General features: G+C 36.4%; 1 protein-coding gene across 1 annotated transcript in view; it reads right to left on the reverse strand.

Moving 5' to 3' along the window:
• Positions 1-417: 417 nt before the first annotated feature.
• FSIP2 (fibrous sheath interacting protein 2) overlaps positions 418-12,918 on the reverse strand; it is a 76,446-nt gene continuing 63,945 nt past the window's right edge. The window contains exons 21-24 of the mRNA XM_077780266.1: positions 10,889-10,935; positions 7,071-7,114; positions 3,197-3,266; positions 418-619 (exon numbers count right to left, since the gene is read on the reverse strand). Coding sequence (XP_077636392.1) covers positions 483-619; positions 3,197-3,266; positions 7,071-7,114; positions 10,889-10,935 — 298 coding nt within the window. The 3' untranslated portion in view covers positions 418-482. The remainder of the gene's footprint in view (positions 620-3,196; positions 3,267-7,070; positions 7,115-10,888; positions 10,936-12,918) is intronic.

The following is a 12,918-nucleotide window of genomic DNA, read 5'->3' on the forward strand; positions in this document are numbered from 1 at the left end:
TAAACTGATGAAACTTTATCTGAAGGTGGGAAAAACTGATTTCTTATATCTGGTATAATTTTATTTGAGCATACAAATACACTTTTAATAGTGAAGCAATCAGTTTCATAGCTGTGTTATAGAATTCACTTGAATGTTATCTCAATTTACTAATTATTCCTCTAAAAATTTAACAGGAAACATCCAAGATCATTTCCTAGTGGTTGCTTAGCACTGATTGGTTACCAGGTACACTTTTGGCCATATTTATGGCACACAGGTAACTTACACATGTAATACTAACATTCTGCCTCTTCTCATGCAAAATGCTTATCAAAAGCATTCATCATACCTTTCTCTTATTCGAATTTATATTGCACTTTCTTTGATCTTAAAATTCTTCTCAGTATTATAAAAACCATCTTATTGGACAATATGTTATGCTTTAACAATCACTTTATTTTCTAAGGGAAGTAAGCATAGTTCTATCAGGTATAAAAGCTTCAGTGCTCGTCCCGCTGAGGTGGTGAGGAAGATTTGGAAATATTGGTGTTATTTCGAGAAAACACCTTTGACAGAGCTGAAGATACCTTTGCCAGCATTTTAGATCCTTGTATGGAAACACTGGGCTTGGAAGTTTCTGTGGACAAAGCAAAAAAGTAATATAGATATTTATTGGACATTCTAATTGAGACAGTTATACTATAGAATTGATGATTTAGAATTAAGAAACTGATGTTTGTAAAATACTTCATGGGATTTAAAAACATTTAGAAACATTCTTTTTTAAAGTTTATTTATTTTGAGAGAGAGAGAGAGAGAGAGAGAGAGTAGGGAGGAGCAGAGACAGAGGCAGAGAGAGAGAATCCTAAGCAGGTTTTGTCTCCATTTTTGAACACTGAATCTTGGCAAGGTCAAATACCTTGCCTAAGGTCATATGAGTAGAAAATGGCCCCTCTGGGAATAGGGGCCCAGCTTTGTGACTTGCATGGGCCTACCACATATTGATGCTTCTCCAGTTAGTTATGCAAAGAATGTCTTTCTTTTTCTAGCAGAACACTCTTGGAAAAAGCCTGATCAGCTAAACTTAAAGTAACTTTCAACTCTACACAATGAGGGTATCTATTTCAGAATGCTCAAGTGAAAGCACAAGTGCATTAAAATTTTTACAATTTCTCACCTACTTCAGGTGAATTTTCAATTAGCTAATTTCAAGTGATTTCTTTTATCATGTGAGCTAAGACTGTATAGATAATAAAAAAATTTTCATTTTGATACATTTTGTATGCCACTTATTCAGTGCATGGGCTCTTAAAGAATATCATGTTTTAGTTATCACAAAATTATAATTTTACTTATAAACATGTAAAAAGAGAAGTGAACAGTTATGTACATGTTTGAAACTTTATGGTAGGACATGAAAACACACAAGACCAAATTTTCTTTTTTTTAATTAAAACAAATTTTAATGTTTATTAATTTTTGAGAAAGAGAGAGAGAGACAGAGTGTGAGTGGGGGAGGGACAGAGACAGTGGAAGACACAGAATCCAAAGCAAGCTCCAGGTTCTGAGCTGTCAGCACAGAAGCCAATGCAGGGCTCAAATTCAGGAACCGTGAGATCATGACCAGAGCCAAAGTCAGATGCTTAAACAACTGAGACCTCCAGGTGCCCCCAAATTTTCTTAATTCCATTGTGTGCCAAAGTTCATGACCACACATGTTGTAGTTACCTAGATTTGTCTTTTCTAGCAAGATAGCTTCTATAGTTAAAGATAGCCAACAGTAAATTTAACTATAAATATAGAGCAAAACAGTATATTCAGGTTTTTTACTATTCTATTATTTTTTTAAATGACCTATCAATGTAAAAGGAAAAAAAACAAAAGTTGCAGCAGATAAGAAACAAAAGCATAGATGAAAGAGAAAGATGTACTTTCTGAAAAAGTAAGATAAAATTTTTACTGACATGACTGAGGCATTGTTGCAAGACTTCCGAAATTGTCACTGGAGGGGCAAAAGAATTCCTGTTCTTGAAACTTTGTGGTCCTATTGAAAATTCAGATTCCTGGGCACCATTACTCAGAGATGCTATCTTAGGCAGGCTAGAGAAGGTCTAGGAATCTACATTGTTAAAAAGGTACCCTAGGTGGTTGTAATGCAAATCAGTTCCTGGAAACACACTTAGGATACTGCCTCAAATCTTCATGCTTTATTTGATGCTTGTATATTGTTCAAGACTATTGGGTGCCTGGTATTCTAGGGTAATAAAATACATGAGAGAGGAGTCATGAATTCTGAGTTTATCTTGTTAATAGTTCTTTCTGTAACAAAACTACAGACTAGCTTTGGTTATTACCCAATATGGGGCTTATTCTGGGATACAATGGCAAGACTATGGAACCATGTTACCAAGGGAGGAAAGAGTGGAGGATCAAAGTAAGAAAATCTGTTTTTGAGCCCTTAAAGCTCTCTATTTGTGTAGAGCTTGTGTAACCTCAGGCAGCTATTCCCTCCATTTTCTCTTTTTTAAACCAGGACTTTATGATTTAGAGAGGCAGAATAGTATGATGTAGGGGATATAGACGAGTTTTGTTTGGTCCACAAAACATTTCACAAAAACTTTGAATTATTTGACAAACTTTAAAAGTCAGGAGTTTTCACATAAAATTTTCACCTCTAACTTCTTTTGAAAGATGCAAAGACATCAGTGGGAAGGCCTGGCAATAAGCCAGTGTATCAGGGATTGCTGAGTAGCAGCTCCCTCCTTTAGATGGGATGTGCCATCTCCAGTGCACCACAGACCCTTGCTCAGCCTACTGTGCTTGTTTATAACATTACCTGTATGGCTCCTGTGGCCATTTGAGTGTATGAATTCTGGTTATATTGAATGAGCTTGGGATTTGAAGTTGGGCAGATCTGTGTATGAATCCCAGCTCTGCAGCTTATTAGCTATGGGGTGACCTTGAATAACCTACTCTCACTTTCCTCTTCAGTTGCTGTCACTTTCCTGTTTAATAAAATGGGGATATTTAATACCTAATAAATATTAGTTCCATTACTTATTACTGTGGTGGTTTGAGGTTAAAATAACACACAATGAACTGCAAATAGTTATACACACATAGTAAGAATATTATAGTCTCATATAATAGGTATCAATACTTCAAGGAAGGAGCTACTCCTTCCAGAACGAATGCTGAATAGTATATTTTGTACCTGAAATGACTTCTTTTGAGGAGTATACACTTCCAGTAATATTCTTGTGTCCTTCAAAGATGGTGATAAACTGCCAAGACAGAGCAAAGTACTTATTTAATCTTTTATTGGATACTACACACGAAGATACCTAGAATTCCCCAAAAGATGTAGTACAACCTTTGTAGCACCTTACATAAATCATATCTGTGCTCTGCATTCTCAAAGAATTATCCAGAGACAGGCTCATAATTTTTGCCAATTATGGCACCTAGGGTTGACCCTTGTCATAGATGTGGGCCTTTGAAACCATTCAGTGATGATCAAAGGCTCAACCATCTTAAGTCACAAAAAAAAGCCAGCTCTGTCTGTCCCCTCCCTCTTTTGGGTGAATTGAAATAAATAACAAATTATAAATTCTTTTCTGATATGAGAGATAATGTTAAGGGGTAAAATGGCTGTTCACTGTATAACTCCAAGTTCCTCTTATGGAAATCTTAGGTCTTTTGGAGTCTGGAGCAATAAACTGGCTATCTGGACCTAGTTGGGCATGGAACATGGCTCAGATACTAGCTTTACTCTGTAGGCCTATATCACCTCTTTGAACAGAGAAGCAGCAATTTTCTCAGAAAGGCATAAAGTAGACTGGGATAGGTAACTGGGATTCATTGTATATATATTTTATAAAACCAGCTATTAAATAAGGAAATCAATGATGAGAAACTTAATAAAAGGACTAAACTCATGAAGAAACATAAACTATGTTATGTATAGATTATGTTAAAAAAAAAACAAAACCACCAAGTGTTAAAGGAGTTTCATCATAGTTGCTCCAAGAGGACTTGAGGTAGCTTATCTCTTAATATATTTCAAAGCAAATACATACCTGAGGAATAAAATGGAACCAAGACTATCTAAAGCACTAATTCTCAGTATTGGCTGCACAATAGTTATATGTGGAAATTTAAAAAAATAATGTTTTATTTATTTTTGAGAGAGAGAGAGAAAGTACAAGTGGGGGAGGGGCAAAGAGAGAGGGAGACACAGGATCTGTGTCTGTCAGAACAGAACCCGACACAAGGTTCAAACTTGTCAACTGCAAGATCATAACCTGAGCTGAAGTTGGACGTTAACCAACTGAGCCACCCAGGCACCCCTGAGGAATTTTTTTATTAAGTATGAATCCCTGGGTCTCACATCTCCAATTGAACTGAAATCTCTGTGGATGGGGCTGATACTGATATTTCTAAAAAAAAAAAAAAAAAAAAAAAAAAAAAAAAATTGCGCACATGTATGAGACTGACTTGAGAACCCCTAATCTAAAAGCTGTAGGGGATATGCTACCAAGTATCTGAGATGAGTAAACATACTTAAGTTCTTTTAGGAACATCTATCTTTTCATTAGATTTAAGAGTATTTCCCATTTCTTCATGGAACACTGTTATAAGCACTGTTTGAAAATTCCAAAATCTCGGTTGCATCAGACTTGGCATCTCTTGTCCTCTCCCTCAAAAGTTGTAGACATTGTCTTATTTCTTTGTATGTTAAATAATTTTGGATTCTATCTTGGACATTTTAAACAACTTATGAGTTTCCATGAACTGTTAGAGTACTCTGGAGATGGTTGAGTTTTTTATTTGTTTCCTCAAGTAGGTAATTAACCCATTTAGATTTAGGTAATTAACCCACTTCTATAAGTTTCCAATGTAAATTTAGTTTCCAAAGCCTTGCCAGTATTTTTCTTTTTTAGCATCCCTGTGTGTGCACCACTAATAAAGCCATAGTTCAAGTTCTCAAAGCCTTTTGTTTATATAAATTCAGGCCCGTCCCATACATGCACAATATAGGAGAGACTTTACATACAGGTTTATAAGGGATCTTTCTGATGATTCTCTGTGATTTTTTTTTCCAGTGTCCCTAACTCTCAGTAGCCCCCTTCCTGGTTTCATGGCTAGAATACTGTGGCTACTCATTCTGTGTGCTGTTTCACACATCCCATGATTGCATTACTATCTAGAGTAAGTGACAAAAGAAAGCAGAGAAAAAAGTAGCAGATTTCCTTCTAATCTTCTTCAGGTTACTGGAGACCTTGTCCTAATTCTTCTGGTTGGGGGAAGGTTTTTCTCTCAGAGTTTTAAGTGACTCAGAAGCCTATACTGCCATTGCCATGGGGCTTCATGTCTGAAACTTGCCTTTAGGCAGAACCAAAAGATGGGAAAAGCAGGAAAAAGTGAGTTTCTTCTACTTCCCAGTCCACAGGAACTTCTTAATTCTGGTGAGAGACCAATGGTTTCTCCTGAGGATTTATTCTACCCTTCTTTCTATGCAGTTCCAGGATTTGAATTGCTCTGGGTCTAAATTAGGAGATAAGGGTGGGGGACAAAACCAGGAAACTCATAATGAAATTGGTGATTCTTTGAATTTCTGTTTGTCTCCTCAAACTCCTGCTATTATTTATTTTCCAGCATCCTCAGTAGTATCCAGAAGCTTTAGTTGTAATCAGAGACAGAAGTGGGATAGAATGTGCTTACTCAACCTTACTTTGAATTGGATTGGGTATAACAACTTCAACCATAGTTTTACCATGGAAAAAGCAGCAAGAGATGGGAAGGGTAAAAAACTGAACAAGGTTCCAGATTAGCCAGGGATTCAGCCTGACACAAGGGATAGTCTGTAATGATCACCAGTCTACAGTTTCTGTCTCCGTTTATTTCTGTATGATTTGAATTGGAAAATAATGGCCTAAGTGAAGCCCGAGATTGTCAGATAGATGTTCATATTCATAAATGAGGATTAGGTTGAATAAGAAACTATCCCTGCATCTTCAAGCTTTGGCATTAGTATGATGAAAATGACTCTGATGATGAGAAGGGACTAGAGAATTGATGGATTACATGTGCATAGTGTTGGGGGAAACTCAGAAGTGAGGTTAAATTGAGCCAAGAAACAAAGTGATAAAAGCAGAAGAAGAGGATTTGTAGCTTCAGCCCTTGTTGGAAACTTTTTTTTTTTTTAAGAATTTTTTTTAAATGTTTTATTTATTTCTAGGAGAGAGAGAGAGACAGTGTGAGCAGGGGAGGGTCAGAGAGAGAGCGAGACACAGAATCCGAAGCAGGCTCCAGGCTCTGAGCTGGCAGTCAGCACAGAGCCCGATGCGGGGCTCAAACCCACGAACCGCGAGATCATGACCTAAGCGAAAGTCGGACGCTTAACCGACTAAGCCACCCAGGCGCACCTGTTGGAAACTTTTACAAAGAAATAAGGCAGAGGAAAAATTTTCCTGAGCTCATAATGGAGCGTAGCTGAGCCTCTCAGAAAGCTGCCTTTAAACAGTCCGTACTTAGGAATATAGAAAAATTAGATGGAATCAGCACTCTTTTCCTGCAAGCCAGTCTCTATTTCTGAAAGCTTCTATTCCCTCCTTGCCTCCACCAAGTTCCTCACTTGGGTCTACCTGCCCTAGACAGTGACTTCCTGCAGGGGTTTTCTCCAGAGTCTGTAGTAACAGAGTTGAGTGGAGCTCTATTTAGGTGCTAGGGAGGAACAGTGGGTTACTCTGTGCACTTACGCAAGGAATAACTTAACTGTAATGTGAGAATTTTGATTAAGGATATTCTCCAGTTCCGTGGATAGTTCTTAGCCAGAGGGAAAGATCTGAGCAGGAAAAAATTCTGAATAGGGGCATGCTTCCTGATGTTCCTCAAGCTGTACCACCCCAGGCCCTGATTTGACCTTGGAAACTGGGCTATATTCCCCCTCTCGCTGCCCCTCCCATGCTCATGCTCTGTCTCTCTCTGTTTCTCAATAATAAATAAAAATGTTTTGGAAAAAACTGGGCTACATATTCAGTTGGACCCTGTATATTGCTAATTAGAATTTATTGAAAAATATTTACCTTCATACTGTTTGAATTTTCTAGCTTTTGCTCCTGAGAATTTCCTGTTGGGAGGGGGAGAAAGAAAAGGAAAAATTATCTTTTTTTTTCTTTTTTTTTTGGCATGAATAGTATTTTTTTTTTTCACCAGGAAGTTCTAGAATTTAGTCAGGTAGAAGAAATCATTATTACTTTCACCATATTGACATTAGGAACAAAACTGAAATGGGGAAGATCCCTAGAGTTCTTGAGCATGTCCTAGACTTTCCTTTAGGAATTATGAGATAAACTATGATTTGGTAGCAGAGGCTGACTCTGTACTTAGTAGCCACATGTGTATCCATAACTACTCAATCTCTATAGGCCTATTTATTTACATGTAAAATAAGAGATTACCTTATAGATGGCTCCTAGGGGCCTTCCAGCTCTAACACTCTTTGATTCTACATAGCTAATTAAAAGCAGATTATTGGAACAAAGTGGAAGGTGTTGGTCTTATGACATACTTTGAGTGAGAACCAGGAGAAATTTGAGGCAATACCAAGAGGAAATCTGGAGGAGTTGCTACAGAATCAAAAGTTACCTAAGTTCCAGGGGAAGGCAGTACTATAAAACGGCTACAGTCAGGCTACTGGAAAACAAATTTAACCCAAGGAGTTAGAAATTATGAAAAAAGTTTCAGGGTGCCTGAGTGGCTCATTTGGTTAAGGGTCTGACTTCATGATTTCACAGTTTGTGAGTTTGAGCCCTGTGTCAGGCTCTGTGCTGACAGTTCAGAGCCTGGAGCCTGCTTTGGATTCTGTGCCTCCCCTCGCTCTGCTCCCCCCTCCCCTCCCCAGCTTGTGCTCTGTCTCTCTCAAAAATAAACATTAAAGAGAGAGAGAGAGAGAAAGAAATTATTAGAAAAGTTTTACAAAAACCCACCACTAGGGAGGCAGAAAATCTGTGTTTGAGTTTTAGCTTCACTTCTTAGAGTGAAGAACATTGGCAAATTGAATCTAACTTATTTGACTATTTCCTCATTATGTAGAAAGTGAATAAGATTCTTCTCTGCATGTCTCACAACAGGACTCAGTGACATTGCTTATATATAAGAACTGTGCATTTTATAGACATGTAATCACCAAGGTCCAACACAAGTGGTTATTCTCTGAATTATCCTTTGGACAAATGAAGGTGTTGAGGGGGAAAAGTAGTAGTAAAACTTCAAGTAACTAAAATTTAACAGGGATTCATTATTGCACTTATCTGACAATATTGGTAAAATTTTATTGTTGCTTGATCATCTTTCTAAAGTACCTGGCTCTATATTACACATAATTGAGCTGACGTTTGCTTTGAAATGAGTGAGGGTGTTGGGTTTACTTCTAGGTCTACCATTCCAAATATAGGTTTTAAGTTTCTAGGCTAAAGGGCTGTCAACTTCCCAGGATATACTAGAAGTTTGTTTTGATGAAAAGTCATAGAAAAATTGCTGGTAGTTGAGGATCTCAGATATTCAGAGTTAATTTATTTTATTGTATACCTATATGAAACAAAGAATATAAATTTTCAGCTCTGTACTCTCCATTATTTTTTTTCCTTAAATAGGTTATTGTCAAGTTGGTTTACATATAACACCCAGTGCCCATCCCAACAAGTGCCCTTGAACTCTCCATTAAAGTCCATCTTAAAAATCCTGTTTCTTATGTGACACTTTAACTTCAATATCTAAAGAGTCAATCAATCTCAGCATAACCAAAACTGAATTCTTGTGCCTCTCATTAGTTATTCCCATTGTCTCTCTTATATTACCAAATGGTTCTCCTACTATACGCCTATTTTAGGCTCTTGGGAATACAACTGTGGGAGCTTACATTCTAGAAGGAGGTCGTGAAAAAACAATTAACAGTCTGTCAGATAGTTATAGGTGCCAGTGAAAAAGCTCAGCAAAGAAGTTGAATAGTTAGTGCCGTGGTGAGAATGAGGGTACAATTTCAGACTATAGTCAAAGAAGACCTCACTGAGATGGTAAAACTTGAGCAAAGACCTGATGGTGAGGGATAAGCAAGGAAGATGTAGGAGGAAGAGCAGTACACAAGGATCAGCAAGAGCAAAGATCTGAATGCCTGGAAAGTTTAAGGGCGATGAGGCTGGAGCAGAGAGCTGGAAAGAGAAGCAGAGGAAGAAGTTAGGGAAGTAAAAGGGGGTGGAGTGATGTCCAGATGATGTAGGGTTTTGCAAGCCATTGTAATGTCTTCGGCTTTTGTCTCAGATGAGATGGGAAATACTTATAAATATCTGGAATTATCTTGTTTATGTCCTTACCTTTTGATGCCCACCCCAAGTATAAATTCTGAGATTAAGGACTTTGTCAGTTTTGTTCACACATAGGATCCTAGAGCACATAGGAGATGCTCAGTAAATATTTGAATGAATCAATAAATAAAAGGTTGAATTGGGCAGCTGAAATATTGCAAAAGGATATAAGAATTAAGCATGATCATTGCAAAATTAATTGGGGAAAAAACCCTTAATGCATTTATGGTGAGGAGATTTAGGATCCAGAATTGGCTCTTCCTTTAACTCAAAATAACCTTGGCAAAATTGCTTCCTCAACCTGAGCTTGAGATTCCTCATGTGAACATAAAGGGGAGTGGGGGGTTGTATCGAATGGTTTCTGTCTGACACTAGACACCTATGATTCCATAATACAAGTGTGATTAGTGATTACTATGACATCGTCAGATTATGGTGTGTTCACGGAATTCTGGCATAGTTATTGCTATTCTATGACTTATCCTAATGAAAATAATTTCACTTCGAAGATGAGAAAATGTGTTTTAAAATAACTACTTGAGTGGGTTTTGTGTTTGAGATAGCCAGGGTAAACCTGTGGTTTGAGGGTTGTTTTCTTTTTTCAAGTTTATTTATTTTGACATAGAAAGGGAAAACACAAGCACAGGAAGGGCAGAGAGAGAGAGAGAGAGAGAGAGAGAGGAGAGAGAATCCCAAGCAGGTTCCTCCCTATCAGTGTGGAGCCTGACATACAGCTTGATCTCAAGAACTGTGGGATCATGAACTAAGTTAAAACTAAGTGTCAGATGCTTAACCAACTGAGCCATTGAGGCACCCCACTGTGGTTTGAATTTTAAGGCCACTTTATAGTAAACATGACACTCTATCTCTTGTACATATGATCACTCTTACAACCACATTGATCCTCTGAGGTTTCACCAAAAATTTCTCACAAATAGTCTAAGGAGTAGGTATCACTCCTTAGAGTAAAATAAAAATAGATATTTTTTCTTCAAAGTGAAGTCCATACTAGTCAGATATTAATGTGAGCAAATATATTTAGCTCTAAAAGCCCCTTCCCCCTTTTTGTACATTATGGTAGCACTAAGTACAAAGAAAGGGTAAGAAATTGTTAAATGCTAGTATAATGGGTACTGGCTCAAGTGAAAACTACTGTATGATGCATCTTTATTTTATGAATATTTTTCAAAGGAGCATGGTAACTGTGAATTCATGATGAGTTATACCACATGATGGTATATATGATGGTGAATACCACACCATTTTCTTGATCAAAATCATTAAAATCTTAACAGCAATTCAGAAAAGTCAAATAGTTGGCTCATTTTAACATCTGAGTGATGTAGTAATGGATTATTTTTCTTCAAAATAGGTAAATTTACATGGAAAAATATCAATCTCAGGTTTGGTAACTAAAAAATTCATCAAAGCAGTAAACAAGGCAGTAAACAAACAATAAGCAATAACTAAAAAGCTTATCAAAGCAGTAAAGCAGTCTTCTTTTGAATGCATTCTAATTTAAGACAAATAATAAATCCAACCTTCTATTCTTTTGGCACTTGTATCTGAGGAAAAATCTTCAGTCTCACTAAAACAAAAGAAAAATAACATTTAATTTTCTGTGTATTTAATGAATGAAGAAATTACTGGTTAAGCTAGATTCTGGAAAATGTTCTGTGTACACTTGAAAGGAATGTGTATTATTTTGCTGTTAGGATGGAATGTTCTGAATATGTCTGTTAAATCCATCTGGTTCANTAACATCTTATGTATAGAGTAGTCTATATTAAGTTGATGGCTGTTTATAATTAAAAATAAAATTAAAAATAGATAAATCTATTTTTTACTCTTCTCCCTCCCATGTTTTAGGTATATGGTATCATATTTCAAATCCTTTTATTTTATATTCAAATCCCTTGGCTGATTTTTACAGAAATATTTATTTTTACTGCTTTTGTGTTTTTTACTTTTCCTAGTCTCACTTATGGTCTTCCTTTCCACNTATGTTAATCAAACTATTGTTTCCTTGTTAATTTTTGGTTTGGATGGTCTGTTTATTGACATAACTGAGGTGTTAAAGCCCCTTACTATTATTGTATTACTCTCAGTTATCTCTTTTATGTTTATTATCAACTGTTTTATATGTATTTGGGTGTTTTCATGTTGGGCGCATAAGTATTTACAATTGTTATATCCTCCTGTTGGATTGTCCCCTTTATTATTTTACAGTGTCTTTCTTTGTCCCTTGTTGCAGTCTTTGTTTTAAAGTCTACTTTGTCAGATGTAAGTATTGCTACCCATCCCCTCACATTCAATCTGCTGATGTCTTTTTTTGAAATGTCTTGGAGGCAGCATATAGATGGGTCTTATTTTTAAATTCATTCTGATACTCTATATGTTTTGTTTGGAGCATTTAGTCCATTTACATTCAGAGTAATTAGTGATAGGTACCTATTTATTGCCACTTTTTTATTTGTTTTGTGGTAGTTTCTAAAGATTTTCTCTGATATTTTCTTCCTTTGCTCTCTTTTATGGTTTGTTGGCTTTCGTTAGTGATATACTTGGATACCTTTCTCTTTTATCTTTATATATATATAATATGTATTATATATAAATAATATATATATTATATATAATATATANTGCTTTTGTGTTTTTTACTTTTCCTAGTCTCACTTATGGTCTTCCTTTCCACTCAAGGTGTCCTTTTTAATATTTCTTATAAGGCTGGTTTAGAGGTCATGACTTCCTTTATTTTTTGTTTGTCTGAGAAACTCTTTATCTCTCCTTCTATTCTGAATGATAGCCTTGCTGGATAGAATGTTCTTGGTTGTAGATGTTTCCCTATCAGTATTTTGAATACATCATGCCACTTCTTTCTGGCCTGCAAAGTTTCTGCTGAAAAAAATTCACTGATAGTCTTATAAGGTTTCCCCTTGTATATAACTGTTTTCTTATCTTTTGCTGCTTTAAAATTTTTCATCACAATTTTTTCCATTTTAATTACTATGTGTCTTGATATGGATCTCCTTGGGTTGAATTTTTGGGGTATCTCTGTGACTCTTGGACCTGGATATCAGTTTCTTTCCCCAAATTTGGGAAGTTTTCAGCTAGTATTTCTTCAAATAAATTTTCTGCCCCCTTATCTCTTTCTTATTCTGAGATCTCTATAATGCAGATGTTATACTTGATGGAGTTTCCTAAGATAATTCTCAATTTGCATAATTTTCTTTCTTCTCTTTTTTATCGGCTTGATTGCTTTCCATTACTCTGTCTTCTAGGTCATTAATTCATCACATACTGTGTGATTTGTCAGTTTCTATGTATTAGAAAAGTTAACTACTCTCTTGCTCTTTAGTGATCATAGCCTTATGGAGAAGATGTCCTGTAGTGCCCTGCCATGCAGTATCCTTTACTCCCCAGGCCCTGGCATTTCAAGGAGTATCTCCTATGTGTGTTGCATGTGCTCTGCTATTGAGTCTTGGCCTCTTTGTCCTTCAGTCCAATTCTTTGCAGATGCTGTCTTTGCCTATTGTGGGTAGCAACATGTGCAATGATCTGCTTGCAAAAT

The sequence above is a fragment of the Crocuta crocuta genome, unplaced genomic scaffold (genome assembly GCF_008692635.1).
Source record: "Crocuta crocuta isolate KB4526 unplaced genomic scaffold, BGI_CrCroc_1.0 scaffold38, whole genome shotgun sequence".
In the NCBI taxonomy this organism is placed as follows: Eukaryota; Metazoa; Chordata; class Mammalia; order Carnivora; family Hyaenidae; genus Crocuta; species Crocuta crocuta.